The sequence below is a fragment of the Papio anubis genome, chromosome 12, assembly GCF_008728515.1.
Source record: "Papio anubis isolate 15944 chromosome 12, Panubis1.0, whole genome shotgun sequence".
NCBI classification, from domain to species: Eukaryota; Metazoa; Chordata; class Mammalia; order Primates; family Cercopithecidae; genus Papio; species Papio anubis.
Genome location: NC_044987.1, coordinates 102,000,525 through 102,026,856, shown reverse-complemented (window position 1 = coordinate 102,026,856; position 26,332 = coordinate 102,000,525). Strand labels below are relative to the sequence as shown.

General features: G+C 44.3%; 1 protein-coding gene across 21 annotated transcripts in view; it reads right to left on the bottom strand.

Moving 5' to 3' along the window:
- Positions 1-502: 502 nt before the first annotated feature.
- CELF1 (CUGBP Elav-like family member 1) overlaps positions 503-26,332 on the bottom strand; it is a 92,861-nt gene continuing 67,031 nt past the window's right edge. For 7 of the 21 annotated variants that reach the window (XM_009186082.3, XM_009186093.3, XM_009186080.4 and 4 more), the window contains 12 exons: positions 24,477-24,664; positions 22,797-22,879; positions 22,389-22,437; positions 20,307-20,441; positions 19,371-19,450; positions 18,292-18,453; positions 14,483-14,558; positions 12,899-13,027; positions 12,436-12,549; positions 10,627-10,812; positions 8,368-8,511; positions 1,222-7,637 (listed from right to left, as the gene is read on the bottom strand). In XM_009186082.3, coding sequence (XP_009184346.1) covers positions 7,510-7,637; positions 8,368-8,511; positions 10,627-10,812; positions 12,436-12,549; positions 12,899-13,027; positions 14,483-14,558; positions 18,292-18,453; positions 19,371-19,450; positions 20,307-20,441; positions 22,389-22,437; positions 22,797-22,879; positions 24,477-24,664 — 1,474 coding nt within the window. In that variant the 3' untranslated portion in view covers positions 1,222-7,509. Of the gene's footprint in view, positions 1,003-1,221; positions 7,638-8,367; positions 8,512-10,626; positions 10,813-12,435; positions 12,550-12,898; positions 13,028-14,482; positions 14,559-18,291; positions 18,454-19,370; positions 19,451-20,306; positions 20,442-22,388; positions 22,438-22,796; positions 22,880-24,476; positions 24,665-26,332 lie in introns of those variants that run through there. The other 14 variants (XM_017948407.3, XM_031653440.1, XM_031653439.1 and 11 more) reach the window with 13 other exon arrangements.

Here is a 26,332-nt window from a genome sequence, read left to right as displayed (position 1 = left end):
AGACACAGGTTAACTAAAGCACATTTACTGGCTTTTGAATTCTTTCTATTCAGTAGTGGTTAGGAGAAAGGACTCAGGAGTTGGGCAACCTGGTTTGATTCCCAGTGCACACCACTTTCTAGCAGGCAACCCAATTTCTTTTAACCTGTTTGCTCATCTGTAAAATGAGGATGGGAACACTAACTACCTCCTAGGGATGCTGTGAAGCCTGGAACATGTAGTGGGTATCACGTGTATCCTGCAGCACCCGATTGTGGTAAACAATCAACATTAGCTAGGATAATTATTTGCATATAAGTTCTGATTTTTAAACATTTTTAATGTTTAATTTTTAAACACTTTAATGAAAAATGGGGACGTGAACAAAGGAACACCCAAATGCAGAACTTGGTAGACAAAATCTTCTAAAACCCCCAAGCTGCCACTTGTTTTTGAGAACAAGTGGACAGCAAATGGGATCCCCAGTCTGGGAGACGCTTGGCTAAATCAAGTCTGAGGCTTCTTTATTGCCTAATTTCAGAGAGAACATTCTTTATTGCAGGGAAAACATTCACAAACTTATTTGTGTTAAGAATTGTTATTTCATAGAACATATCAGGGGCTAGTACTCAATAGAACCCCCACTGAGAAATGCTACCCAAGACCCACTCCACATAGAGGAACATGCAGGGGAAGGCTGAGGCCTGGGCCATCCAGCACTACTGAGTAGTCCACAGAAGCATGCCATTCAGGGGCCTTGTACTGAGGTCAGAGTGAGGGAAGTAGAAGTTTAACCACTTTGGGCCAGAGTTTTAAAAGTCTGGAGGGAGGAAGACTGCCGGGCTCTGGGATTCGTTGCTGGCCAGCAGAGTCCTAGGGAGCAGGGACTCTGCAGCACTAGGGAAGAGATGAGCACTGGCAGGTCTGGACCAGCTCTGTTGTGTGGCAGCCAAGGAGAACAGGAGATGCTCAAAAACTAGGTTTGGCAAAAAATTTTAAGGTGTTTCCATATAAGTAGAAATCCTGGAGAATACAAAAAGATGGGGAAGGCAGTTTTCTGGGGAGAAATTATGTTTTCCTTCAGGAGCTTTTGGTGGGTTCAGTTATACACCTTCAGGTACATCAAAATGAAGCCTTACGTTTTGAAGAGGAACCCACACCCCCTCTTCAGGAACACGGCAAGCCCACCCGCGCCAAGGACACACCGCCCTCCCCAACCATCAGTAACTCTGAAGCCATCAGTTCTTCTCAAACAGTTTAATAGCAAATAAACAAAGGAAGGTACCACACTTGGCAGATACAAAATGACTTTTTGTCCGTGTGTCTGTGCAATTAAAACAGATTTAGGTTCCCCATTGGGACAAAAGGAAAAACACACAAAAAAAAGGAAGGAGATTCCTTTGAAACACATACTCCCTTGACCCAAACTTGTAACAATTTTTTTTTTCTTTTTAAATTCACTACACAAACTCTGTGATTAGGTAAGAAAAGCAACGAGAGCTCTTCTTGCCTTTTTTTAAACCATTAAAGTAAAATCCATAATTTTCTACAGAGTACAACACAAGTTCACACAAAAAAGACATTTTCTTTTGCAAATCAAAACAGGAAAGAAAAGAAAAGCTCAAACAAGATAAAGGAAAAGCATTTCTACGGCTGAATCACGACTGAGTTGATTGAATCCCGTTGTTGCTGCAGAACAGACTGTGCGTTTGGTCATAGTGGCAATTTTTTTTTCTCTTCACATTGTGAAATCACTTTACATTGTTTTCTAGTAGAAAAGGCAAAAAACTGTACAAAACCCCTAGTGTTAAATACAACGTTTGTACCAATAAAAAACTCACACAGGTTTGTCTCCAAAATGTAAAGTTTCTTTTTTTTTTTTTTCTTTTTAAATTATTCACAAAAAGCAGCTGGAAATCAGAAAGGCAGCTGCCGCTCCAGGGTCTCAAATCCATTAAAACCACCACAGAACAATTAAAACAATCAGAGAGAGAAAAGGAAAAGGAAACAACGTCCAACATTTGGCATTTGGTTTTATCCACAGGTTTTCCCAGAGCTCCTCTTGGAATTGAAAGCAAAATATATTGGCAAACACGGCTTCTCAATACACAGGAAGGGGAGCCTCAGTGCCTCCTGCCAACAGAGGCGGCTCTGTGCAGTCAGACTGTGGGGCGCACAGCAGTCTCTCAGGCTGGGGTTTCTGGCCTCTTTCCATCCAATCACCCCTTCCAGGAAATTCAGCAGCCTACCAGACACTGGGCCTCTGCCTGGCTGCCCTTTCCCCCAGGCAGAGTGGCCTTGGGCATAATACCGGGCAACCCGCCAGCCCCAGAGCAGAAACCCTGCTGGGATCCCTTCCTTCATCAACGTTGGTGTGGAGGATGCTCAGCAGCGCTTCCACCTCCCCATCCCCAGCCGCTAGCTACATCTCTCCACCCTTCCCTGGACAGTCCTACTTCCCAGCTCGCCCACCCACCAGCAGCTTAGGTCTGGGTGGGATCTATCATCAGCTCCTCCCCCTGCAACCTCTTCCCTCCACAGATCCACCCTGTGACCTCTCCTCTCCTCGCCTCTCCCCCTCCACTCACATTCTTACTCAAGTCTCCAAGACCCTGAGGCTGGATGGTGCCACAAGAGAAGAGGGTCAGTTTCCCTCAGGGAACCAAAAAAACTGGCTTGCTCGGCACCCAGGGACAGTAGCTGTTTGGCTCTTCACCCAATTTAAAAAACAAATCCCTGCCCTTTCCCCCCACCCCACCAGCTAAGCAAGAGCAGAGCTGTGGTGAAGAGCCAGTGCGGGGTGGCTGGTGCCCAGGGCTGTAAACAGTGTGAAGACTGTAGTATTGTGCTTGTCACCTAGGAAAAGCGCCAGCAGGTGAACTGCCGCTTGGTGCGCAGATGGCCTCCTACTACGGGGTGGTTGGGAGCGCCCTCCTTCCTCCAGGTGCTCACTGCCCCTAATGCGCTAAGTAAGCCTCTTGCCCACCTGCTGCCACCTTCTAGGCTCTACCTCTGCTTCTTGTGTCTCTCCAGGCCCCCTTCCCACCCTCTCTGAGCAGAGCAGCCAGCCTCCTGGACGCCCTGCTGAGACCTGGAGGCCACACGAAGTGACAGTCTAAGTGCACAGGCAAACGCTCTAAGGGCAATAGAGGAGAAAGTTGCCACTTCAAAATAAAACAATACAATCTTGAAAAAAATAATCAACCCTACAACAATTTAAAACAGCTTCTTTGAAACCCTTTTAAATCAGTTTTTGCACAAACTATAGAAAACAGAGAGGTGAAGGTGATATATACGAAGGTGTGAAGAAACAGCAGGAAACATGCAAAACTTTTTTCTGGGCATAATCTTAGTAGGAAAGGAAAAAATTCAAAACAAAAACACAAAAACAATACAAAAACAAAAACAACAACAAAAAATCAAAGCATCACATTTTGCTGTGGAGACTTTAGGAACAAGCATGGGGCTGAGGGGAAGGGGCAGGCGGGATCCAGGACTCCCCACAGAGTCGCTCCAGGGAAGAACCACAAAAGAAAAAGAAAAAGGGCTGGCTGGGGCCCAAACTGCAGCCTGCGGTCAAAAAGGAAAGGGGGTTCAGGTGCTCTCTGCAGTTGAGAACTCAGAAGAAAAACAAAAGAAAGAACAATACATGCGGTCTCCTCAAGCCCCACAGACTGTATCAGCAAAATGTGCTCAGGAGCCTCAAAGGTTTTAGTGACATCTTTTATTTCATTGTTTACTTCAAAGTTGTCTTTAAAACTAAGCACACAGAGAAACAAAGCCTAGAAACGGACTGGCTGTGTGTTCACAGAAATACAAACACCACGCGGTATGTGCTAGTAGGGCTGCTCTGAAGACAATTACAAAGAATTGGAATCACAAAATCAAGTGGTTATCTTATGAAGTTCTAGAAAAATAGATTTTTTTTATATTCAAATGCAAGTTTAAATATTTCCCCTTCAGCAGTCGTTCTAGCAAAACCAATTTGGCAGCACAAAAGGGAAAAAAAAAAAAAGGAAAGAAAAAAAGAAAAAGAAAAAAAAAAACGAAGAAAGAAACAAACATAATAAAAATACACGTCAGCATCAAAGGTCAACACAAGGTCAAAGGTGAGAGTTCAAGCATCAGAGAAGCTGAAGAGACAGGGATTTGGACGATGTACTTGACGCCACATCGACATGCTTTAGGCACAACGATGAACAAACGGCAGGAATCTAGAAAAAAAAACAAACCAGAAAGAGGGAGACCCACTGAGTTACACAGAGCAATACATCCAAACAAAGAGAGAGAGAACAGGACACTCACTGTGTGTACAGCCCTGAAATGAGGTGGGCGGGCAGGGATTGGGTAATGACAGGGAACTTTTGCACATGCTAACAATGGACACAGGGAAAAGTCAAAAAGGACATGGAGGACACCAAGAACACATCTAATTGCCAGAGACAGAAGGGAACCTAAGGCTTGGATTTTCCATGAAGCGCCCAACTCCTAAGAGAAGGTCTCCAGGGGAGCAGAGCCTCAGCCTCTCTCCCCACTCTCTGGTCACAACCCAAGGGGAAGCAGAAGATGCTGGCTGGGGTGGGGAAAATTTTTCAGGGAAGAGGACCAGAATTTCTGCTCTTATCTTATGGGGATGGCCCTTTGTTCCCAGAAATCCAAGCTCTTAGCTTCCACCCAGGCCCTGGCCACTCAAGTGGAACCCAGGAGACAGTGGTCTGGCTGCATTCAAGGCAAATCAATTTCATGATGTAACCCGAGTAAGAAACAAAACTACAACAAAAAACACTTTGTAAGTGAAACCTTCACACAACAGAAAAGGACTGCTTAAGACTTGACAGCGAGTCTCCACTCTGAGCTGAGCCCTTTCACACATGAGACTTGTAGGGGAGCAGCTTCTTCACAAAACCATCTTTGGCCTGGGGAAAGAACTGTGCTCAAGGGCAGTGCTACTGCTGTGCTAACTCACTCGGCAGGGGGAGGAGAGAACAGAGAAATGCATGGTCTCACCAGCTGGCTGCTCAAGCAGCCCAGGACCCTGCTGGGGCAAGCATTCCTTTTAAGAGAACCCATCAGCAGGTATGAAGCCCTCAGGGTCTGGTATCAAAGGTGGGTGGATTGCACCTTGGCCTCTTATGTCATTAGGAAAGGGGTTTCATAAGGTCCCAGAGCCCAAGACAAATCCATGGACAAATAATGGTGAGATGGGGGAAGGCAGAGAGAAGAGGGGGATGTGGGAAGGGAGTGACGTTTTGGCTAAGGAGGAAGACAGAACAGAAGGCTAGGGAGCACAGCACCGGCAGCACCCTGTGGAGCACAGCTCTCTCCTCTGCCAATTCACAGCATTAACACCTTCCCCTTGGGCAGGTTAGCTGGGCTGCAAACGGGCCACAGAAAGTCAGTAGTTTCAATCATACACAGCACCCTGTGTGTATAACAATCACATTCTGGATTCTACAAAATCCTGGCCTTTTCCAGAGATATAATTTAGGTAATAAATATTCTCCACCCCGGAGCTGTATAAAACTTCTATAAAAATAGAAACGACATTCTTGGTTCCAGCCGGTTGGGATTCAGAACAGCGCCTCCCCAACCTAGCATTTTTTTCTTTTTTTTGTTTTCTTTTTTCTTTTTTATTTTTATTTTTTGCATTTATTAAAAAAATCCCATCATGACCCTGGAAGCCTTTAGAACAGTTTTATCCTTTGAAACACAGGACACATTTCTCCCAGTGCGCAGAATTTCAAGTTTACGTGGTTCAGCTTAAGAAGTGTATGTTTCACGTTCCTTAGAGGACAACAGACCCAAGTTATCACTATGAGAAAGGAACAGCTGTCCCAGCTTCAATGGGATAATCCAACACCACCAGCTACCTGTACAACAGTAAGATGGTCAATCCCTGTCTGTTACCCACAGGGACAGCATGACAAGGAGAGAGCCCCCATCTGACTTAATAGCAAACCAACCCCTTTATTCTTATCTCTGCTGCTAGGGGTCAAGACTGGCATTTGTGAGGTTTCAGATTCCAGAGACCCAGGGATCCCGTCCCTGGCCGTGGCTATAGTCATATCTTAACAAGGCCACCTCTGCCCAGGTGTACATTCCCAACAGCATGTCCTTCCTGGTTCTCTACCCCCACAGCACTTCTTAGAGCAGAGGCAGAGCCCAGAAGCTGTGTGGGTCACAGGCAAGAGCTGAAGTAAGACCTGCAGGAGGCAGCAGGGAGCTAACTGTAGCACGAGGACAAAAATGAACACGGTAATACTGAGGTAAATGAACACTCAATTCATGTGGAGGCTGTAAACGTCCTAATGTCACCTCTGCCTCAAAAGCAGAAAATGTGACTGGAGTGGTTACAGGAGGGGTCCGCCAGACCCCTGTGGGAATACTACATCTGGGACACCTCAATCAAGGAGGCAAGGGAGGATTTCTGGCCACTGGCAAATGAAGCATACTGGCTTGCAGGGACCTTCTGATTCAAGTACACCAAGAAACAAGCTCCTCCTCCCCCGACTAGATGGCATTGATCACTCTGCCCACAAGTGGTACCCCTTCAGCAAGAACTGCAAGCCCTTCTTGGATCTGCCTTCATGAGAAAATTGTGACTTGGGATGGAGGTGACGTTTCTTGCTGTGGTGAACTGCAAGGAAGGAAACCAGGCAATGTATTCCATAGAGGCCTTCTTTAAAGAGACCTGTTGGAAATGGGCCATGGTCTAATTTGGTGTTGAAATAAACTAACCTCTTTGGCTGCTTCTCCCAAACTGCCACCAGCCAGGCAGGGCCAATCCAATACTGACCGCTGGCTGGGGGAGCTGGTAATGGGTGATGCCGCCCTGCTTTTTGCATATGTCAGGCTAACAGGTGCTCTATTTCCAGAGAATTGTTAACACTCTTTCTTGAAAAGAGCGGCAGAAATTCCGGACAAGAATCTGAAAAATATGTGTCAAAAACTATTTCCCAGAAGGCAGTTGTGCAGAAGTTTGAGTCTCCAGCTGCCAGGGCATTAGGTGTCACTCCACTCTCCCCCAAAGTCGCTCTGCTCCCCACAGCTCCCAGGTGTCAGTTCTCATTCTACCCACCCTCACACTAAGGGAGGTTCTGGGGGTCACTTTTTTGTTCTACTCAGTCCTCTCTTTTGGGGTGGTTTGGGGCAAATCCCGATCATTGTCTGTGTTAAATGTTTCCCTGTCCCCCTTCCCCAGGGTGGTTTGGTGTTGGTCCTTCTCAACACACACTGGTTACAAACACAGCAAACTTTAAATAAAGGAAAAAAAAAAAAAACAACTCAGGATATGGCACCTAAACTCCAAAGTAAAACACTGGAAACCAAAGCACAAACTTGTCCTCTGTACGAAGCGAAACTCCCACAGAAGGCAGTAGCCGAGTCTTCAGGGCAAGCTGTGCCTGCGAGAGTGGCAGGGATCAGGGTCCAGGGCTGTCAACACACAGCCTCAGGGCTTCGAATCATTAAGGGTGCTCCTCCCCCACTTACCAGAAGACCCTCTCACTCCAGTCTCAGAGGGGAGCACGCTCAGTAGGGCTTGCTGTCATTCTTCGAACGTTTGAGCTGCACTTTAAGCCGCTTCATGCCAATCTGAAAGCCGTTCATGGACTGGATGGCAGCTTGGGCCGAGACAGGATTGTCGTAACTTACAAAACCTGTGTGTCCAAGCAGAAACCTAGGTGAGGGACATAATGAGGCAAGGAGATTCTCAGTCCTCCTTATGCAAGATACCTTATGTGCTTCATCTAAAATCCCAATTTTACTCAGCAGGGACAAGAAATCTGGACATTATATCATATGAAATAAATTAGGTTCTTAATAGTAGCACTTAACATCTACATGGTAATTTAAAGGTTTTTTTCTTTTTCTTGAGACAGGGTCTTGCTCTGTCACCCAGGTTGGAGTACAGTGGTGTGATCATGGTTCACTGCAACCTCGGCCTCCTGGGCTCAGGTGATCCTCTCACCTCAGCCTCGAGTAGCTGGGAACACAGGTACACGCCACCATGTCTGGCTAATTTTTTGTAGCCATGAGGTCTCACTCTGTTGCTCAGGCTGGTCTCAAACTCCTAGGCTCAAGTGATCCTCCTGCCTTGGCCTCCCAAAGTACTGGGACTCACAGGCACAAACCTGGACTGTTTTAAGGTTTTTTTGCAAACCATTTTCCATATATTATTTTTTCTCTCTGGAGCAACAGTGTGGGTAGAAATCCTTACCTCCACTACAGCAGTGAGAAACTGGGGCTCAAAAAGAGGTTATATGACCTGCCCATGGCCAAGTTAAAACAACAGCCCAAACTCATATCCAGCTCTTTCTACAGTGAGCTCCTTCCTTCTCAGTGGTAAAATACTAATCCCACCCTGACACCAGAGAGAAGCCAACATACCAAAACACTTGCTCAGGTTTGTCTGCTTGTCTATGAAAACCTTGGCAGACACGACATTCCCAAAGGGCATAAACATCTGTAACAGGTCCTGATCGCCAAACTCCTGGGGCAGGTGGTAGATGAACAGGTTGGCTCCCTCTGGACCTTCAAAATACCCAGGAATTGGAAAGGTATCAGTGTCAAACATGCTCGTCACCAGTGGTCTTCCTCATTTCCACCTATGTTAAAACCGTCACAATCCCCAAAAGTAGAGATTCATCTGGGGAACTAAACAGATTCTCTAAATACAAAGCAAGAAACCAAAGGGCAAACATTAAAACAGATTCCTTCCCTCACATTCAGCCAAGCTCCATCTCACTGAGGATGTGAGAATTCTACCTGGAGGAGAAGTGCTGGGATAATAAAGCAGGCCGACTTGTGTGTGGAGCAGGAGAACAGAGACTGCAGGCTCAGAGAGGAACACAGAAGAGGGGGTGAAAAGGGGTTAAAAACAAAACAGGCTTCCAAATAATGCCTAGAAACCACAGGTACAGCAAACAGATGGGTAGTTGCCAGACGCAAGATGTAGAAGCAGGGAATGAGTACAAAGGGGCACAAGGGAATTTCTAGGGGTGATGGAAATGTTCTTAATCTGTGGTGATGGTTGCAGGACTGGGTCTGTTTGTCAATACTCATATAGCTCTATGCCAAAATCAGTGAGTTTCATCATATGTAAATTGGACAATAAAAAGAAATTAGTTTTAAAAATGCACCCGTGATTAACACTGAGCTTAAAAGCAGAATACACATTCTTCATCTGATTACTTATACTCAATGATTTTCTTTCTTTTCTTTTTTTTTTCCCGAGATGAAGTCTCGCTCTGTCACCCAGGTTGGAGTGCAGTGGCATGATCTCAGCTCACTGCAACCTCCGCCTCCCGGGTTCAAGTGATTCTCCTGCCTCAGCCTCCTGAGTAGCTGGGATTATAGACAGGCGCCACCACGCCCAGCTAATTTTTGTATTTTTAGTAGTGATGGGGTTTCATCATGTTGGTCAGGCTGGTCTGGAACTTCTGATCTCATGATCCGCCCGCCTTGGCCTCTCAAAGTGCTGGGATTACAGGCATGAACCACTGCATCCAGCCTACTCAATGATTTTCTAACCAAAAAGTTTTATTACAATTGCAGTCCAGCCATTCTCCAGCCACCCTGGCCTCCTTGTTTTTGTCAAACATATCAGGGAACTTTGCTGCCTGAGGGCCTCTGTACTTGCTTTTCCTATGCCCCTGTTACTCTTCTTTCTCTAGATTCAGGCATGGCTTGCTTCCTACTTCCTTCAGTTCTCTGCTTAAATGTCAACTTAGACAGACATTCTCTGAGCATTCTGCATAAAATGCAGTGCCTCTGACACTCCCTATCTCTCTTCCCTGCTTATCATTCTCCAGAGGATCATCTGAAACACATCATGCCCTCATTTATTTATTGTCTATCTCCACAAAAATATTGGTTCACGCTACGTTCTCCTACTACCACATCCCTAGGGGATATGTGATTCAGAGCAAGTGAGGAGAGATGAACCAGGACTTCTTTCTGCTGTGATAAGAGGACACTCATCTTTTTCCTACATTAGTGCTTATACCAGCTCCTGGTTATAAAAACCCAGTCAAATCTGAGCACAGAGGTGTCAACAGGACTTTCTATTCATGTAAGTCACCTTCAGGCCTCTTTCTGGCTAGACGGTTTCTCCTAATTTTTTTTTCTCCTAAATTGAATACCATTTGTGTCAAATGACATACTTCCCACTCCATCAACTCATGGGCCAAACTGTCCCATCACCCCTCAGTTTGTCTTCAATCAGGACAAACATCGATCAGAAAGTGAGGAAAATGCCAAATGACATAGCTAAAAGGGACACTGAGACAGAAGACATCCAGACAGAAGATCCTCTGATAGATTTGTAATGTGTAGAGAAGACCTCCTAACAGAAACAGATTCTTGTCAAATGTGTCAGACGCGATAAGGTCAGTGTCTGTTGCTTCGTCTAAAAACTGGAGCCCCATTCCAAGAGGGCACACAGAGGTTCTGATCTGAGACACATCCAGAAAACTTTTCAAAAGCAGATCACATTTCACAGGGTTTCTCAGTCTACATTTGACACTATCAAAGAAAAACAATGGTCTGAAGACCTAACTGGTTCCCTCAGCCTTTGCTCTGCCTTTCAGTTCTGGTATAGAAGGAGGAATACCCCCATACCTGACCCCGATCTCCCTTTGCACTCACCTTCCTTCTGGCTTCCAGCAGCACCAATACTCTGCTGTGTCAGAAGATTCTGGTTGTACAGAGTGGGGAGTGCAGCAGCAGCATATTGCTGGATACCCGAGTAGGCCTGAGTGAGGGCCTCCATGGTGCTCCCGGTGCCATTGGAAAGGCCACTGCTGCCCAGGCCACCATTTAAAGCAGCCATTCCTTGGTTGGAGGAAGAGAAGTATTAATATACTGGAAAGACTAAACTGATGCCAAAGACAAGTCTACTCAGGGCCATCTAGAAGAGGGAAAACTCCAAAGTTCTTCCCTTTATCTCCCTCTTAGTTTCTCCCTGAGAAGAAACTATCTGACTGGCTAGATTTCAGGACATTCGCCAGGCCTTGCTAATGGGGACATTAAGAAATGCCATACGTGGGTGTGGTGCTCCCCATTACCTTCACCCAATCTGTGGAATGACAGGCTCCATATTCTATCTGGCTATTCTGCCACTTTCTCATAATGAGCTAGAATGCCATAAAAGAAGAGTCCCAGGACTGCGAACTCAAAGGGGTACATGTGATTTCTGACAAGATGAGGATGAACCCTACCATTAAAAGAGCAACTAACAGGTACTGAGTACATTCTATGTGTCAGCCACTGTACTATGCAATGTGCTCAGCAGCACTTTATGTTCCAATTATTATTATTATTATTATTTTTGGAGACAGAGTCTCACTTTGTGTTGGAGTTCAGTGGTACAATCATAGCTCACTGAGGCCTCAAGCTCCCAGGCTCAAGCAATCCTCCTGGCCTCAGCCTCCCAAGTAGCTGGGACTACAGGGATGCACCACTACACCCAGATAATTTTTGTAGAGATGGAGTTCTCACTATGTTGCTCAGGCTGGTCTGGAACTCGTGACCTAGGGTGATTCTCCTGCTCTGGCCTCCCAAACTGCTGGGTCTATAGGTATGAGCCACTACACCTGGCCTAATTTTTTTTTTTTTGAGACGGAGTCTTGCTCTGTCACCCAGGCTGGAGTGCAGTGGCCGGATCTCAGCTCACTGCAAGCTCCTCCTCTCGGGTTCACGCCATTCTCCTGCCTCAGCCTCCCCAGTAGCTGGGACTACAGGCACCCACCACTTCGCCCAGCTAGTTTTTTGTATTTTTTAGTAGAGACGGGGTTTCACCGTGTTAGCCAGGATGGTCTCGATCTCCTGACCTCATGATCTGCCCGTCTCGGCCTCCCAAAGTGCTGGGATTACAGGCTTGAGCCACCGCGCCCGGCCAATTTTTAACAACCCTTCAACGTATTCTATTATTCCCACTTCAAAGATGAGAAAATGTCCTTAGAAAGGTGCTCCAAAGTTATAGCTAGCTAAGGGACAGAGGCGGGATTTAACTCAGGTCTGAATAAAAAATCCACCACCCCCCCCCTTTTTTTTTTTTTGAGACAGAGTCTCCCTCTGTCACCCAGGCTGGAGTGCAGTGTCGCAATCTTGGCTCACTGCAATCTCTGCCTCCCAGGTTCACGCCATTCTCCTGCCTCAGCCTCCTGCTGGGACTACAGGCGCCTGCCACCACGCCCGGCTAATTTTTTTGTATCTTTAGTGGAGATGGGGTTTCACCACGTTAGCCAGAATGGTCTCGATCTCCTGACCTCGTGATCCGCCCACCTTGGCCTCCCAAAGTGCAAGGATTAGAGGCGTGAGCCACCACGCCTGGCCCCCATGATTATTTTTAACTTCACTGGGCCACTGCAATCATTCCAGTGGTGCCCCTACCAGGGTTAAGATGTGCTACCTGCACAAAGAATGGTCTGATGACAGCCAGGGGCTGCCCCTTACCTGCCAAAGAGCCAACATTGAGGCCAGCCGTTGCTCCAGCTAATGTCTGCAAGGCTCCAAGTGAGGCTATGGGGTTGACAGAATTACTGCTGCTAGAGCTAGGTGAGGACCCTGCTATTAGAAATCCAGGAGTTAAAATTCAACCCATCACTTGCATTCTCTTGTCAACAAGAGCCAAATACAAGAAAGAGTGTCACTATCCAAGTATGCTATTTGCAAAGGGGTTTTCAGTTACTAATTCTAATAACTGTCCTTCCAGGACAGAGACAAATAATGGCCACAGCATATTAAAAATCAGGAAGATTTCTCTTAAGTTCAGAAGACGACATTTGAAAATTTGTTGCTCATAATCTGACCTCTCTGGAAACAGGTGTTAACTATTTTCCCTTCCTAGACTCTGCCTTTAAAAACAAAGGATCTGTCCAAGGCACATAACAGCACAGTGGGTCATCCTCACGCTTACCTGAACTAGTGAGCACGCTGAGGGGACTGCTGGATGTAGTGAGAGCATTGGTACCACTTGGTGTGTTCTGAGCTGCACTAGCTGCAGCAGCTAGTGCAGCCAAATTCTGTAACTGCATTGCATTCAACCCTGCAACATCCAAAGCAAGAGATTAGCCAGCAGATAAGGGTGCTTCATATCCATTCCAGCAATGACAAGCACACACTGGCAGAGGGCTGGTTCCTGACAAAGAGGAACTGTTCTAGATAAGCCTTACAAACAACATTACAGGGCTCCAAAAAATATTCAGATATCACTTATTAAGAAACTTGAAATCATTTCCTCAGAGAAGAGATGGCTAATCCAATAGCACACCACACCAAATGTACATTAATAAAGGTGTGGGCAATTAGGAAACCAAGAAAAACTGCCTACCATGGGGCCAGGAGCACAGGAGAACAATGCCACAGCCTACAGCACAGAATGGGACTGCATCCAGGCCCCTCACTCACACTTTACAGGGGATTCGCTCTCTGTAACAGAGGGGAACACGCAGAAAACGTGGCAGATGCAAAAGGCCCAGGAAGAAACAAGGGAGAACACAGGAGAGCAGCAATGACACAAAGAATAAAGACACCACCACTTGAACAGCAGATTCATCACCAGAAAGAGGAAAGAGGAACAATCACTGAGTGAAAGACTTCCAAGTAGAGCCTAGGCAACACAGTTGAAAGGGGAGGAAGAAATCTAAACTCTGCTGTCGATGCTGCAAACCATTTACTAGACAACGGAAAGATGGATGGGGTGAGAGGTGGGGGGAGTGGAAAAAGTAAATGAGAATTAAAATACAATATAGATTACAATCTAGCAACTTTCCAAAAATATAGCCAACTATAATTTCCTAAGACAAAGTGAATTACTATCAAAAATTTCCAAACAACAAAATGCAGTTCACTGAAAACTACACCTTTCTCAAATGCACATTTGACCTAGCCTAAATCCAATGCAGAGGGTGTAGGCACAGGCAGCTTTGAAGTTGCCCCATGCCCTACCCCCCACCGACTCCTGGTGGCCCCTGGCTCAGGTTTGTTGAGGCACTCCATTTAAGTTTTCTGTGTACGTTAATAGCAACAACAAAATAGGAATTCACCTAAGAAACAACAAGTATAAGATACACAGGCAAACTAACTGCCTGGGTTCTAGAAGCTTCAAGGTAGGCCATTTGCATGGAAGCCATCTTTGACTTTTCTGCAGTCACTGGAAAAGTCACTTTAAAATGGAAATAAAGAGTTCTTGCAGTTCTTTCCCCTTATCAGAATGGACTCAGTCTATAGGAGCTAAACAGTCCTTTTCCATATTCTTCTCCAACAGTGACCTAAAAGGTTAGGAGGCACCAGATAACGTGAGAGCAATGTGGCATCAACTAGCAATAGAGCCACTGTATAGAGACAAGGCAACTGAGTCCTGGGATGTTCATCTTAGGTCAGGTTTACATAATAAGCAAAAAAATGTTTTCACAGAAACGATGCCAAACTCCCAAGACTGTTGTTAGCTGGGTCTGCTGGCCTGGGTGCTGCTGCTCCTCTGCAGCAGTGAAACACTTACCTCCCATTGGGTGGAGGCTGCTCAGGGTGTTGAGGTTCCCAGAGGAGGCAGTCTGCTGAAGGAGCTGCAAATAAAGCTAGACATTACACCAAAAAACAGAACAAGAGTGAGAGTGAGGGCTGGTTCTGCATCTGGGATAACTCTACAGCACAGCAAAGCGAGAGTGCAGAGGCCCCCAGAGAGAAGAAAGTCAAAGACAAGAACCCAAGCCAACACAACAGAAACATGAGGCTTATGACAGCACAGGACAAAAAAACAAAAAAAAAACAAAAAACACACAGTTAAAGCACTGGCCTAGATAGTATGTTCACTGAGTACTGAGCAGACCTCAAGTCCCTGGGCAGTAGAATTCAGCACAGCAGAGGACAGAAGTACTAAGCTTGGGGACAATAAGCTAAACTTGAGCAACTTATGCAGTCAACTGTGATTTTTGTCTGCAAATGAATGACTGCCATTTCCAGTTACCCTCTCCAAGTTCTCCTTAGTTAGGTCCACACATCTCACTCTGCAGATTGTTTCCATCTGGATACCCAATTTCTACTTCACACAACTATTTTAAATATCAAATCTAAACATTTCCTAGTATTTCTTGGAGTTACCCTTTACTGGTCACAATGGACTACATGACTAATAATCACTACAGCTACACATCTATCCAACTTTATTTACTTCCTCCCCTCCAAATTGGTTTTCACTGTTGCAGATGATCAAATGACTAATGGATTAGTCTATACCAGGTTCAGAGTACGTTCTCCTTCAATGATTGCCCCATGACAAAGTAAGAGGGCCTGTCCCTGAGTTTATGGCATTAGTTTACTTTGTATGTTGGCAAATCTAACCAGCTTGCTGAAAACTTTTGCTCCAACTAAACCCAATTAATATTGCTTATGGAAAACTGGTATTCTTGTACAGGATCCTTTTTATTCAACCTGTTTCCCATTCCTATAAACATCTGACCTGGTTTCTCTGTCACTGCGAATCCTTCCAGGCTAGAGATCATGGGTAAGTTTTAGGAGGTCTACAAACCTCCAGGAACAGAATGGGGGGAAAAATCCACCTTCACACCCTTTTTTCCCACCACTTCTCAAAGGATAAAAAGATTAAAACCAACTCCTCCAGGACAGTGGAGCCTCGCTAATTCAAGTCCACAGAGTCTAGAAAGAACCTCATAATTAATGATGATGTACTATCACACAGTCGACTAGCACCCACGTTTACTTTTTTTTTCTTTTTTTTTAAAGACAGAGTCTCACTCTGTCACCAGGCTGGAATGCAATGGCGTGATCTCAGTTCACTGCAACCTCCACCTTCCAGGTTCAAGCGATTCTCCTGCCTCCACCTCCCGAGTAGCTGGGACCACAGGTATGCACCACGCCCAGCTAATTTTTGTACTTTTAGTAGAGATGGGGTTTCACCATGTTGGTCAGGCTGTTCTCAAACTCCTAACCTCAGGTGATTCGCCTGCCTCGACCTCCCAAAATGCTGGGATTACAGGCATGAGCCACTGCACCCAGGCTTTTTCTTCTCAAACACCTTGGGCAATGTATTCAGTCCTAACTGGTAGACTGTGAATACTGTACTTGGTCCCTGCATTTCCCTCCAAATGAGGTTAGCTCTTAGGGCGAGAATCATGTCTAACCAAAACAAAGAGAACACAGCTCTCAACATACGCCATCATGTACTTGCTGGTAATGGCAATGACAACAAAAAGGTTAACCTTCCCTAAAAGGGGGCTCCAAAAGTCTCTAAGAAAAGCAAATGCATAGCATGTAGACCATTTTCAAAGCATCATCATTTCTGCAGACGACTAAAAACTCTCTGAATTTTCTGAACGTATAAGCAATTTTTCAGCACTAAGAAACAATTTATTCTGTTGAAATATAACCGGACGCAGTGGTTCACGCCTGTAATCTCAGCACTCTGGGAGGGTGAGGTAGGCAAATCACTTGAGGTCAGGAGTTTGAGATCAGCCTGGCTCACATAGTAAAACCCTGTCTCTACTAAAACTACAAAAATTTGCCAGGCGTGGTGGCCTATGACTGTAATCCCAGCTACTTGGGGGTTGGAGGTTGCAGTGAACAGAGATTGCACCACTGTTCTCCAACCTGGGCAACAGAGCGAGGCTTCAAAAAAAAGAAAAAAGAAAAAAAAGGAAAAGAAAGAAATATAAACACTCTTTATATTTTTTTAAAAAAACTTCACCCTGCTAGGATGAAATGGGGTTTTTTTTTTTTGAGACAGAGTCTTGCTCTATTGCCCAGGCTAGAGTGCAATGGTGCAATCTTGGCTCACTGCAACCTCTGCCTCCTGGGTTCAAGCCATTCTCCTGCCTCAGCTTCCTGAGTAGCTGGGATTATAGGCACCTGCCACCACGCCTACGCAATTTTTTTGTATTTTTAGTGTAGACAGGGTTTCACCATGCTGGCCAGGCTGGTCTCAAACTCCCAACCTCAGGCAATCCGCCCGCCTCAGCCTCCTAAAGTGTTGGGATTACAGGTGTAAGTCACAGTGCCCAGCCTAAACTGGGATTTCTTATAAGATACCAGAAATATGAAAACCACTGGAACTAAACCAAAATTCAGTACTGGGAGACAGAAATCAGTGCCTTTTGTCTGTTTCCATACAGAATAATACTTGAAAGAATGAGGAATAAATGACTATACTAGCTATTTCTATGGGAATATTTTTGTATCATCCATACAAATCTAGTGGTTTCACCAGTAATAGCCTAAGATGACCTTTTTCCTCTTTGACTCACAGATGGGTGGTTTTAAGTGTCTTGTGCTGGCTCCAATTCTTTTCCGTTAATAATCCCCTGTAACATATATATTGCAGACCTAGTAAATCTAAATCACAAATTGGGGCCAGACCTTCTTTTGGACTAGACAACCTTCTTTTGGCTCACCACAACAGGGAGATCAAAATAAAGGAAGTCTATTTACAATGTAGTAAACTTGAATACACACCTGTAATGCTCATTTAAAAATGTTCATGTTAATCTCTTGATCTCACCCAGGCGCAGTGGCTCACACCTGTAATCCCAGCACTCTGGGAGGCCAAGGAGGGTGGATCACCTGAAGTCGTGAGTTTGAGACCAGCCTGGCCAACACAGTGAAAGCCCATCTCTACTAAAAATATAAAAATTAGCTGGGTGTGATGGTGTGCGTCTGTAGTCCCAGCTACCTGGGAGGCTAAGGCAGGAGAATCACTTGAACTCCAGAGGCGGAGGTTGCAGTAAGCCAAGATTGTGCCACTGCATTCCACCCTGGGCAACAGAGTGAGTGAGACTCCGTTACAAAAAATAAATCAATAAATAAAGCAAAAAAAAAAAAAAAAAAAAATCTTGATCTCTCAAGTCCGCTGAAAGAAACATTTATCATACTCTTTAGGAAAGACTCAATAAGGATTTTAATGATGCCCTCTACATCTGGTAGAAAGAGATATGGAGAAAGACACTGGTGGCTGAGATTCCCTAAGGAATTTCTTTCATGGAAGTAAGGACACAAGATGTTTCTAAATCTTTAAAATGGGAAACCAGGAATCTACTTCAGTTGCAGCAAAAGCCTCAAGATATAACCAGAGATGCATGTCCAGAGACATACATATATATATATATATATATATAGAGAGAGAGAGAGAGAGAGAGAGACACTAACAGGACTAAAAGAAATAGTACTACCTGAATTTTTACATATAATTTCTATATGCCAAAAGTTGTAAATGCCACTGTGTTTGTTAGCTAGGGACAGCAGAAGAAGAAACAGCTGGGAGCTTGCACAGTCTGCAGAAAGCAAACCACAAAGACTCACTGCTAAATACTGGGGTCCAAGAGTATTTAGACCAGCAAGATTTCCCCACACAGATGCTGCGCTGATTTGCTGCATCTGCTGCTGGAGCTGCTGGGCCATTCTCTTCTGTTCTTTGTCCTTCTGTGTATCAGCAAATTTTACCACCATAGGTGACGAGCAACCCTGTGAAAAGACCAAAACCAAAGGGTCAAATTCCTCCACCTGGGAAAAGAAAAAAATCTTCCTTTTGGATGGCATGCAGGTTACATTCTAATTTCATTCATTGCCAAATGATTCTCCTCATGCTAGACACAAGAGACTGTAATCCCAACACTTTGGGAGGCTGAGGTGGGCGGATCACTTGAGCTCAGGAATTTTATTTATTTATTTATTTATTTATTTATTTATTTATTGAGACGGAGTCTCGCTCTGTTGCCCAGGTTGGAGTGCAGTGGCCAGATCTCAGCTCACTACAAGCTCCGCCTCCCGGGTTTATGCCATTCTCCTGCCTCAGCCTCCCGACTAGCTGGGACTACAGGCGCCCGCCACCTCGCCCGGCTGGTTTTTTGTACTTTTTAGTAGAGACGGGGTTTCACCGGGTTAGCCAGGATGGTCTCGATCTCCTGACCTTGTGATTCGCCCGTCTCGGCCTCCCAAAGTGCTGGGATTACAGGCTTGAGCCACCGCGCCTGGCCGAGCTCAGGAATTTTAGACCAGCCTAAGCAACATGGCAAAACTGTCTCTATTAAAAAAATACAAAAATTAACCAGGCGTGTTGGTGTGTACCTGTAGTCCGAGCTACTTGGGTGGCAGAGGTAGGGGGAATCGCTTGAGCCTGGGTGGCTGGGGCTGCAGTAAGCCATGATCTTCCCACTGCACTCCAGCCCAGGTGACAAAGTAAGACCCCATCTCAAAAAAAGGGGTGGGGAGAGCATTTCCAGTATGTTAATTTTAAAGAAATCAGTGGTTTTTAACTTTAAGATGTTGGCTGTTTAACTTTCTGGGCAATCAGATGCTGCACATGCTGCTGGACTTTAATAGCCAACTGTCCCAGCATTCCCAAGCTGAGAAATTTTCCCCATCACCTATCTGCTCCCTACCTCCATGGTCTGTGCTTGGTGCATTGCCTTGATAGCCGTCTGTGCCATGGCTCTTGTTGTAAAAGTCACAAATGCACAACCTGGTAAGAGAAGAGTCAGTAACTCATGCATTCATTCATTTCTCTGACAGACATTAATTGAGCACCTACTATGTGCTGACTATCATGCTAGCAATACAGACACAGTCCTTGTTTTCAGGGGATCATGTGCTAGTATGTTGCAACAGGGTGATATGTGCTATAATGAAAAAACAGAGAACCACTGACAGAAAAAAAAAATGCCTATCAGGAGAAAGGAGGAATCATATCCTCTAGTTCCTCTTGAAAATAAAAGAAAATGGGAGAAGAAAATATTTTCATTTTGGCATCAAGAATCTTGCAAAGCACCAAAAGAGAAAATTTTAATACATGACAATGAAATATAGAATGTAGACTCCTTAGAGGGGCTAGGAGACAAAAAGAATGAACTGATAGGAGGAGTCAAGACAGGACATAGATACACAGCAGGAAGCAGCAGGCCCAACCTCTTTATCTTGACCGGACCATGTTGGCTAGGGAATCACTGTGGCTAGTTTCCACTGGTCCAATTAAAAAGATTCCAAGGCTGGTGCAGTGGCTCACACCTATAATCCCGGCACTATGGGAGGCCAAGATGACAGGATCCTTTGAGTCCAGGAGTTCAAGACTAGCCTGGGCAACACAGGGAAACCTTCTCTCTCTAAAAAATTTAAAAATTAGCTGGGTGTCGTGATACATGCCTGTGGTCCCAGCTACTCAGGAGGCTGATTCTGGGAGGTTCAGGCTGCAATGAGTTGTGAAGGCACCACTGCACTCCAGCCTGGGTGAGACAGACCAAGACCCTGTCTCCAAAAAAAACCCCAAACCAAACCAAAATAAAAAAACCAAAAGATTATTTAAAAGCTAAAACTGTATCTACCTCGGCTCAGGCCATCAGGTCCCCGCAGTATCCGGCATTCTTCAATCTGTCCAAATGAAGAGAACATGACTCGGATGTCATTTTCAGTGCACTTCTTGGAAATCATACCAATAAACAGCTTCCTGTCTTCCACTGCTAAGAGAGTAAAACACAAAAGACTTGAATATTACTATGAAAAGAGGCAATGTGGCACAGACTCAGGAGCCAGACCGCCTGGGTTTGAATCCTGGCTCTGTGCCTTCATACCATATTTTACAGATTCCAAGACACACATTTGTTTTTCATATTTTTCACATTTCTTTTCTTTCTTTTTTTGAGACAGAGTTTTGCTCCTGTTGTCCAGACTGGAGTGCAATGGCGTGATCTCGGCTCACCGCAACCTCTGCCTCCCGGGTTCAAGCGATTCTCCTGCCTCAGCCTCCTGAGTAGCTGGGATTACAGGCATGCACCATCATGCCTGGCTAATTTTGTATTTTTAGTAGAGACGGGGTTTCTCCATATTGGTCAGGCTGGTCTTGAACTCTTGATCTCAGGTGATCCACCCGCCTCGGCCTCTCAAAGTGCTGGGATTACAGGCGTGAGCCACCATGCCCGGCTTTACATCTCTCCTTATAACCAACATTATCTTAAAATTGTAATTAGAAGCATTTAGATGAAATACGGTAGCTTTGTAATCTTGTGAAAGTTACTTAACCATTCTGTGCCTGTTTCCTCATCTAACTAATAGGAATAATCAGGTTTACTTCAAAGGGTAGCAGTTGCTATTAAATGCAAAGTACTTGGCATCTTCCCTAGTCCTTGTAATTGTTTGCTCTTTTTGAGACAAGAGTCTCACTGTCACCCAGGTTGAAGTGCAGTGGCATGATCATGGCTCACTGCAGCCTTGACCTGCTGGATTTAAGCAATCTTCCCACCTCAGCTTCCTGAATAGCTGGGACCACAGGTATGTACCACTACACCCAGTCAATTTTTTGCAGAGAGATCTCACTCTTATTACCAAGGTTGGTCTCAAACTCCTGGGCTCAAACAATCCTCCGGCCTCAGCCTATTAAAGTGCTGTGATTATAGGTGTGCGCCACTGTGCCCAGCCAGCATTGTTTGCTCTTACTAGCAACACTACTAAAGAAAGAAGAGGTTTTCACACTTACTTGATATGACAAGTGGAAGAGAACACACCTTTCAGTGAGTGTAACTGTCTACTTTTCTGACTTTTTTTTCTTTTTTTTGAGACACAGTCTTGCTCTGTGGCCCAGGTTGGAGCGCAGTGGCATAATCTCAGCGTACTGCAACCGCCGCCTCCTGGGTTCAAGCGATTCTCCTGTCTCAGCCTCCTGAGTAGCTGGGATTACAGGCATGCGCCACCACACTCAGCTAATTTTCGCATTTTTAGTAGAGACGGGGTTTCACCATGTTGGCCAGGTGATTCGCCCTCTTTGGCCTCCCAAAGTGCTGGGATTACAAGCATGAGCTACGTCACCCAGACTTGACTATTTTCCTGAGAATTAAGTTCTCCTTCCTAATTTGTTCATTTTGGCCCCTCATTCCTGTCCAAAAGATATTATACTGACCAAGTATACTCCAGTTCATTCTACAATGTTCTTATAATATTTCTGTCAACTCTGTTTTTCTATTTATCAGACTTTAAAGAAAAAACTGACACAACTTAGACAACGGATTACTTAAAGCACAATTCCATTCAGATATCCTAAGAAAAGCAAATAAACTAGGCAGAAATCTTTTTTTTAAAATTATTTTTTGAGACAGAGTCTCACTCTGTTGCCCAGGCGGGAATACACTGGCATGATCTCGGCTCGCTGCAACCTCCGCCTCCTGGGTTCAAGAGAATTCTCATGCTTCAGCCTCCTGAGAAGCTGGGATTATAGACATGCACAACCATACCCAGCTAATGTTTGTATTTTTAGCAGAGACGGGGTTTCACCATGTTGGCCAGGCTGGTCTCGAACTCCAGCCTCAAGCAATCCACCAGCCTTGGCCTCCCAAAGTGCTGGGATTACAGGTGTGAGCCACCGCGCCTGGCCTAGGCAGAAAATCTTAAGGGGAAGAGTGTATACATTTGCTTACCATTGTTCTTCTCACTGTCAGCAGGTTTCATCTGTATAGGGTGATGCATCTAAAAAGGAAAAATATGATTATTATCACTGTATATATTAATGGCATTCAGAAATACATACAGACTCTAAAATACCAGAATTACAGCTTTAAAGAGTTCTCTCTGAATTCATGTCTGCTTCATGATCTTTCCCCAGAAAATGAAAGGTGAGTCAAGAAGTCAAATACACAAGACTCTTGGCTGAGAGAGAACTACTGTCAGGTAATCTTTGAAGTGCTCCCTTTATGTCTTCCTTTCCATCAATTCCTGCGGAAATTACCTTTTCCCCAAAATGGTTTTCAGTTTGTGCCTGGGATGTGTAAGTATATCCCATATATCAAAGTTACCACATTTCCATTTACTAGTGGGAGCTTTCTTACCCCTGGAAGGACTTTCATGTTGTGAAGAGCATTCTGAGCTTCTAATGCAGCTTTACGGGTGTAAAATGTAACAAAACAGCACCCTGCAATAAATAAGATTTCATAAAATAAAACTTCGAAAGCAGAGAATTCCTACAGCAACCCTTCCTCCACTGACATATTAGATCTTCAAAGAGGGCTGGGTTTATTAAAATTAGTGAGAGGGGGAGGGCAGTGGAAAGGAATGAATATGAATATCTAGCAGGGGAATAAGATTATTTTCTATACACTTTATTGTTTTAGTCTCCTCCTAGTTACACTTAGTCTTACTTAGCTGCTCATATAACTTCTCTGGAAAAGATGACTTCTCTTATAAAGAAAGGTCATGTGCCATTTGACTCAAGCTACCCTACTTGGAACACCAGGTGGTATATGAGACAAGAAGACAGATGGGGCTCTATACTTTTGCAGCCTGTAGTCTACCAGGAACTCTTTCTTTCCCTGCTCTCTCAGAATAAACCACTCCCTACTTCGTAGCCAGATTCTACCATATGCCTCAAACATAATTATCACTTATTAAATTATAAAATGACTTAAGAGCAAGCACCTCTTAACATCTTTTTCTGGACTCTGGACTCTTGGTTCTCATCAAATATAATTAAGCTTCTAAAAGCACATGGTGCTGCCTCAGATCTGTAGATTTTGTGCTTTGAATCTTTATTTAGGGTAGGAGGAGAGGAAGTATATCTTGTAAATCTTGGGCTTAAACGTTCTGACACTCCCATATTCTCATGAGATACAATATAGATTTTTTTTTAAATAATGCTGCAGCAGTTAGAATTATAAATTACTGAAGGTTATATTGCCAGTCATGTTCAGAAACTATTATACTTTATATTTTTAGTTAACTACGCCAAAAAGAGAAAGTAATTCCTCTGCTTCTAGATCCTCTGCTATTAAGCTGGTTTCAATATGACAATCATGTTTGCTCACATTTGCACTGTTGGAGAGCTTTCACAGAGAACTACCTGAAAACTGGTAAAATGGAAAATAAGAACAGGTCTGTGTGTATATGGGGCAAAGTTAAAACCTATCTACCATCAGTCCTGTGAAACTTCCACTCTGCTAGGCAATTCTGGAGGCAGCTCCACCTTTCTTCTTCTCCTGTTCACTTTGTGGCAACAGCAAACAAGCTGCCTAAACAAATCCTTTCTATTTGATAAATCATCCTGCAAGGCCTCTGTAATACTAACAAGAAACCTACGGGTATGTGGACAGTTTTTCTCTTTCAGCTTATGCTAGCCCAAACACTAAAGATAACTTTATGTGGTTTACTTCAATTTTATCTTCGTCATTCTGTTCCCGAGGTCAAATGAGACACGTGAGTCTGTCTCTTAAATTTAGAGCCCTCACAAAGCACTGCCCAAGATCCAATTTACAAATTATCCTCATGCTAACATCTTAACTTTTTAAAGCCATTAAATATATTTGGATTACAAGATATTACTACTATAAAACGACAGATTTTTTCCAACAGATAGACAGACAGACAGGAGTATTCTGGCAATGACAGAGAGAATGCATACGAAAGAAATTACATATAAAAAACCAATTTTTTGTATCCTGTCAAAAACCCAAAGCCCTCACCTGCTCTGAGAGTCAGTGGGAAAAATAAGATAAACCAAAACCCAAAGCCCTGACCTTTGCTCTGAGGAGGGTTTTGGCTCCTATCCCTTAGGACGTTGATTTCATATACAGCACCATACTGTTCGAAGAGTTCCCGCAAGTCCTTCTCAGACCAGGTCCTTGGAACCTGGCCCACAAACATCTTGATAGCATCAAGATCTGGTTGGTCTGGGTGGTCCAGGGTGCCGTTCATTTTCTTTGAGCTGTGTGAGATAAAATGAAACTTCTATTATGTAATAATGCTGCCTTCCAGAGGAAATTCTCTTTTCTTTAATGATCTTAACTACTTCTGAGAATGCAGGGGAAAAAAATCCACTTCCTTCACTTCTTCTATTCAGCTTACCAGAGTTCCTTGGTTCTCCCTCACCATGACCACCCATTCCATCAGATGCCAAACCAAAGTCACCATTCTGATTGGGACATCCCAGCTGTTACCAGGGAACTGACAATGTACATTTCTTATCTAGCATGAGAATTATCATGTTAGAGGAGGAACTTAAAGGGTAAAACTCCCAAAACAAGATCAAGGTTTAATAACTTTTAAGCATGGGTAACAAAACAAACACTAAAAAAAGGCCCATAAAATAACAGAGGACTATTGATTACAAGTAAGAGTCAGAACACTTCAATGTATACAATGACAGGTGAAGTTTCCTTTCAGTAGAAGTTAGAACAGAAACACTTGATTTCCAAGGCTTAAACTAAGGACTAGAATGCTGGCCTTTGAATGCAGCTGACTCATGTATAATCATAATGCTCTTGAGTTAGGTCTCCCGACCAAAACAGAGCTCTGCCTCTTAAATTTCCAGATGATTGTGCAATGAACATAAACAATGTTACCATCATTCTAGATTTTGTTTGAGTTATCCAATTTACTGCTATTACTCTAAGACCAGTTAGATTCCCTTACTGAGTGAAACCATTTCAACGATCCCAAATTTCTCTAGTACTATCACATTGTACTTGTAATTCTCCTATTTCAGTTTTATTACCTTTAGAACCTGAAGGATAATCAGCTATTTTAATACCCTCATTCCTACCTTGCCACTGTAAACAACCTAGGTGAATTCTTACACTATAGATGTTTCCACTCAGAACATACTATCTTTTTTTCTGAGACGGAGTTTCACTCTTGTTGCCCAGGCTGGAGTGCAATGGCCCGATCTCAGCTCATAGCAATCTCCACCTCCTGGGTTCAAGCAATTCTCCTGCCTCAGCCTCCCAAGTGGCTGGGATTACAAGTGTCCGCTACCATGCCCAGCTAATTTTTGTATTTTCAGTAGAGGTGGGCTTTCACCATGTTGGCCCAGGCTGGTCTCGAACTCCTGACCTCCGGTGATAAACCCGCCTCGGCCTTCCAAAGTCCTGGGATTACAGGTGTGAGCCACCGCACCTGGCCTCATACCATCTATTTCAAAGTCCTTCTTCCTATTTGTTTCTAAATTGAACTCTGAACATTTATCTAAACCATTAATAACTTAAATTCCAAATAACTAGCACTATTAGCTTTTCTATTAGTATTTGCTTAATCCAAAAATCATATTAAAAATTGCCAGGTTCTAATATCCAATCCCAAATAACATGCTAGGTTTTTTTTGTTTTTTTGTTTTTTTTTTTTGAGACTGAGTTTCGCTCTTATTGGCCAGGCAGGAGTGCAATGGCAAGATCTCAGCTCACTGCAACCTCCACCTCCCAGGTTCAAGCAATTCTCCTGCCTCAGCCTCCCAAGTAGCTTGGATTAAAGGCATGTGCCACCATGCCTGGCTAATTTTGTAATTTTAGTAGAGATGGGGTTTCACCATGTTGGTCAGGCTGGTCTCGAACTCCTGACCTCAGGTGATCCGCCCACCTCGGTCTCCCAAAGTGCTGGA